Below are 5,508 nucleotides of genomic sequence, written 5' to 3' on the forward strand. Positions count from 1 at the left end.
ATATGTTGAATAATGAGTGATTAATAAAGAAAGTTATAAACTTTTCATATATATTCTAATCATTTTATTTGAAGTTACTAAAAAATAATGTTATTTACTCTGTTCTCATTTGATGTTACAGCAAGTTATCATAATTAATATTTAGTGTACATTTCAATATTATAGATGAATTTCAATATGACAGTTTTATTGAAATAAAAATAATAAAATTTGTATGATTTGAAGGGTTAAAATATTTAATAAAAAATATAAATATATATATATATATATATATATATTTTAAATAGGTGATTTTTCAAGTGCCATCTTAATCAATATAGACAATTTTTTAAATGAGAATTTATAAGATTTGTTTTATTTGTAATTTCATTTACTGTATTGTAATTTTATGTTTTTGTAGGTAGAAGAATTTATGGATTGTTACAATCTATCTGTGCTAAATGTTATGCAATATGAAGACTATATAGTATATTTGTCTTTCTACTTGAAAGCTATATTCAACTTCTTATATGCATTTCCTTTTCTTCAATGAAGGAGAATTTTGATTGAGGAGATGTAGGAAAATGTTGTGGGTCTGGAGATACAATGACTGGAGTGTCATTATGGATTGTTACAATCTGCACGCAATGTAGACTTGCAGACGAACAATGGCTATGTGGCAAGAAGAACATCAAGGGTGTCTCTTTCTGCCTCAAAAGAGAAGGAAATGTGGCTTACCCATATTCGTCGATTCATATGAAGGATGGAAGTAAGGAAGGGAGATGTTCCTCTATACATATATAATACATCCATGAAGTTCTTAATAAATGCATTTCCCTTCAAGTGTGTGTAATGGGAGCTCATATGGTAGATTTTACCTCTCACCGTTAGCTCAAAGGACATCTTTTAGAGATCTCCATCGTCTCACGGACAAGTGCTCTAAAAACAGTGTTTTAGTCGTCACTTGTACAAAAGAAAACTAAATAAAAAGCTCAAAAAAGAAGACAAAAGAAGACAGTTTAGTCGTCACACAAAAGAAAACTAAATAGAACGCTTAGAGCTTAGAGAAGAAGACATTTTAGTCGTCACCTTGTTACTTTACAAAAAAAAAAAAAAAACTAATCATAAAGCTCAAAACAAATGACAATAGAAAATTCAAAGTAGAAAACAGTTTAGTCTTTACAAGTACAAAACAAAACTAAATATAAAGCTCAAAGGAGAAGAGAGTTTAGTCCTCATTTGTACAAAATAAAATTAAACAGAAAGCTTAGAAAGCTTAAATCAGAAGATATCGGTGCGATTTACCATTTTTGCGCTGATCTCAAGACTGTCAAAAGAGGACAACATCATCTTCATCTCTTCAAATAGCTTCTCTCTCTAATCATTCTCTCTAATCAAACCTATAGTGAGTTGAAAGTAATTTATAGTTAAATATTATTATATATGTATAGATATATTTTAAATTTCTTTTATAATTTATATACTTTTTAATATATATATATATATATATATTATATAGGAACATTATAAATTAAGATAACAAATATTTATTATATAAAGAAAATAAAATGTATTATTAATTCTCACCGTACTTAAGCTTTTGACTTTAACTCACCCTCTGTGGAGGAATTTTGTGGTCTTCAAAGTTACATCCGTAGACAAACCCTTAGGTTTGACAAGCCCTTCCCTTTATGGACGAAGATTTTTATAATAATTACTTATTTTAAAGGATTCGAACCATGTTCTTCAATATGAAATGTTAACACTTTAACCGTTAACATTTTAATCGTTTAATCACTTATTAATGTTGAAATAATTTTATAATTTATATATATATATATATATATTTATTTATTTATTGTAATTAAATTTATTTACTAATTTATATACTTTTTAAATTATACATATAGAAACATAATAAATTAAAATAATAAATATTTATTATATTTTATGGATTTATATATATAAAAATAATTAATAATTGTATTACTAAAAAGGAAAAAAATATATTATTAATCCCACCATATTTAAGCATTCGACTACGCCTTTTGACTTTGACTCACCTTCTGGACGAACTTTGTGGTCTTCAAGGGTGCATTTTAAACATTCGATTACACATTTAGACATGATCTTAAACTCTGAATCACCTTCCGTGAACGAACCCTTATGTTGTACTTATTTTGTTACGTTGCAATTTCGAAAATACCTATGCCATTTTAAAATTTATTTTTAACCGTTTTAAGTTTATGAACGGATTAACTCACAATCCGACCCAATTATCCATTTACTCTCACATATATATCCAAATTAACCACAACTCAACTTTTGACTCAACAATCCGGACATTTTGAAATTAATCATTATTTATATTTATATTTATATATATATATATATATATATAAAGTATACTTTTTATATATATAAAAATATAAAAGTAACTTAATTTTTTTTTAAAATTAATCAAAAGTGTCCTTTATAAATATATATATATATATATATATATATATATATATATATATATATATATATATATATATATATATATATATATATATATATATAAAAAGACACTTTTGATTAATTTTAAAAAAAAATTAAGCTATAATCAAACATCAATTCATTCATTTACTCTCTCATCTCTTAAATCACTCGTTTCAACAATAAAAATTCTAAAATATTCTTGAAGTCTTAAAAAATAAAAATAAAATTCATGACACTCCCTTAAAATTACCGTTCATAAACATTTTTTTAAATAAATCCTTACCGAACAACCTATTAATGATAAACCATAATCCAAACTTCTTGGCATGAATCAACTCCCCATTGAAAGTTGATTCTAGGTCTGGAATTGAATGAGAAAAGTTATCTAAGATATCCCTTTCTCGTCAAGGGCCGAAGTAGGTGTTAGGGCACAAGTAATAATCCGGACCTAACATCCCGCCCAACTCGGCTCAATAACAAACACACAAACAAAAACTTAATCTCCAATACAACCATCCACTAATAAAAGATTTGTCACCTAGAGTTCCATCCAATAGAGAATTTACCAATACAAAATGATGAGAACATGACCTTTTTTTTCTTTATAAATATTGAAAGTTCAAAATACATTGAGTTTATCCTTATTCTCCACCCCTACAAAGTAACATCAAAATTTTCTTAGAATGTATCCAATGGGAAAACCTTTGTCTTAAGAATGAACATAAAAAAAAGGCAAAAAATTTGAAGAAGGAGAGATATATATAACCAACCAACCACCAGATATCCAATGAACAACCACCTGCTTCAATCAGCTATAACCTCGGATCTTGCCTTGTCTAGTTTCCTGTAGGGTTTAATATATCGAAATCAGAATGTTGCATATTGGTTACGGATCAATGTTTTCACATGGTCTAGCTACTATCCATTAAATAAGTTAACAGATAATGGTTTTGTATGCTTACCAAAGCTATAGCTTGTCAAAATCATCGTCAAAATCCTTGTCTGCGCTACCTGAAACATAGTTAGCCAATAAATTAGTGTCAAATTCAAACATGATTTGATCATATCTAACAAAAAAAGTGTTTCTAATTATGGGTTTATTATGTAAAAAGCCTAGATATTCCTATATAAATATAAACACAGAATAGAAGAAGTTATACTGACCTGTTCCTCCATCACTGTCACCTACATCATCTCCAAGTAGAAATACATCTAGATCTTGATCAATCGAGGTTGTTCTTTTACTCTTCTGATTCACCCCATCCGGTTCTGCTTTCGAAGATCCTTTCGCTTCTTCTTCATGTTTCACTTCTTCGACAGATTTAGCTGCCTCTTTTTCTTTTTCTTCTTCTTCATTTATATGACGCTTCTCATATCTAAAACCATTTTGAATCAACATTAACTAGGTGGTTTATTAAGAATACTTATAATCAAGCTTCAAAAACCAAGAACTTTCAATTTGGCTTTGATTCTAAATGCAATTTCAAGATAAATCACTTACGGAGAAACATGACTACCCACAAGAATGAAGTATATCCTCCAAAACTTCCTTTCCTTCATGATACGTGGGCATAACTCATACCTTAACTTGGAAATTTCCTGCAGCAGAAAGGGGTAATTAATATACAATATGCCATCATAATCTCATAGATGTGCAGGGATGAATGTTCTTCTAACAATTCTAATAATGTACCTTGACTGCTGAAAGAACAAGTTTGGCGTGTTTTTCTTGCCATTTTGAAAGATCCTGCCTAATATTTGACAGGGTGGGAGTGTTTGCCATCTCCGAATCATCTACAATCATGAAAACAATATCATAATGAAGAAATTGAAATAGTTTATCAACAGATAACAAGTGTTCAGTAATCAAATTTAGTTTTTTTTCAGATAAAAAAAGAAGTTAAGCTAGGTATTGTAGATGCTTACCTTCAAGTGGAAAATCTCGAAACGTGTTCATTGTAATGCCCTTGACGAACTCCCTCAACTCATCTGTAATCCCAAACTTCTCTAGATCCTTCTTTAGATCCTCTTCCGACTCAACCGCCGGAGACGACAACGACGACGAGGAGGACGAAGAAGACGAATCGACGAAAGAAGATAGTACAGCGGCTGATGGAAGCTGAGACTTGATCATGTCGGCGCGTTTGATAGCTTCGGACTTGATCTGTTCGGCTCGTTTGGAAGCCTCGGACTTGATCTGGTCAGCGCGTTTGGACGCCTCAGCGGCAATTTCCTTGGAGCGTTTGCTGGCTTCGGAGACAATGTCGGAGAATTTTGAAGATCCTATTGTAAGTTCTTGAGAGCGCTTTGCTGCTTCCATTGTTAGCTCCTGAGATTTCTTGGCAGCCTCCTCGGCGAAGTTACGAGCTTTCTGCCAGAAATCCATGGATGAAAATTGAAGCGAAATTGGAAATTGCAAATCCAGAATCCGATGTTCTGAACTTGTGTTTTGTAAATCTGTTACGATGTTCAGATGAGATCCGAATATGGATGAACGAGAATGATGACGATGAAGATGATCGATGGAAGTTTTAATGTGCTGCGATGGGCACTATTTTAATAGAATGAGGCCGGCACGTGATATTGCCACGTCTAATAGAAAATATAAATGAGGCATTTATTAAATTAGAAACTAGTTTTCTAATGATTTGTGATCTAGGGTTTGAATATAGTTTTTTAAATGAATAATGTTAAAATAAATTACATAACAAAAATCGAACTTTTTCTAAAAAGGGTTTCAATATTCGATTAGAATGCCACATAACTAACCTTAATATTAATATTGAGTGAGACGAGAAACTAAAATCACTAAAATCGATTATAGTGCATTTAAATATGTCGATTTATAGTTATTTTTTTAAAGTCGACACCTAATTTAATCCTTGAGAAATTAGAAAAGAAAAATATTTTGCGTGTTTAAACGCATTTTAGAGATTACGTTTTTGGTTCGGTGCTTAGTTACACGTGAGAAAAGACATCAACGTTATGTCTCACGTGTCCGTCAAATGAGAGTCTCTATTTTAAACTTTTGATAATTTTAAAAAATAT

At 30.2% G+C, this 5,508-nt stretch overlaps 1 protein-coding gene across 2 annotated transcripts; it reads right to left on the minus strand.

Moving 5' to 3' along the window:
• Positions 1–2,947: 2,947 nt before the first annotated feature.
• LOC124930994 lies at positions 2,948–4,974 on the minus strand. Of its 2 annotated transcripts, XR_007098686.1 has the most exons (7): positions 4,387–4,974; positions 4,154–4,254; positions 3,962–4,059; positions 3,625–3,836; positions 3,423–3,471; positions 3,260–3,304; positions 2,948–3,114 (listed from the first exon to the last, which is right to left on the minus strand). XR_007098686.1 is itself a non-coding variant. In XM_047471375.1 (6 exons), exons 1-5 carry the CDS (start codon positions 4,844–4,846, stop codon positions 3,428–3,430), a joined length of 915 nt encoding a protein of 304 aa, XP_047327331.1. In that variant the 5' UTR covers positions 4,847–4,974; the 3' UTR covers positions 2,948–3,304; positions 3,423–3,427. The 2 variants fall into 2 exon arrangements, 1 of the variants encoding a protein (XP_047327331.1); XM_047471375.1 differs by having other exon boundaries at positions 2,948–3,304.
• Between the last annotated feature and the right edge of the window lie 534 nt (positions 4,975–5,508).

Source organism: Impatiens glandulifera, chromosome 3 (genome assembly GCF_907164915.1).
Source record: "Impatiens glandulifera chromosome 3, dImpGla2.1, whole genome shotgun sequence".
Taxonomy (NCBI): domain Eukaryota; kingdom Viridiplantae; phylum Streptophyta; class Magnoliopsida; order Ericales; family Balsaminaceae; genus Impatiens; species Impatiens glandulifera.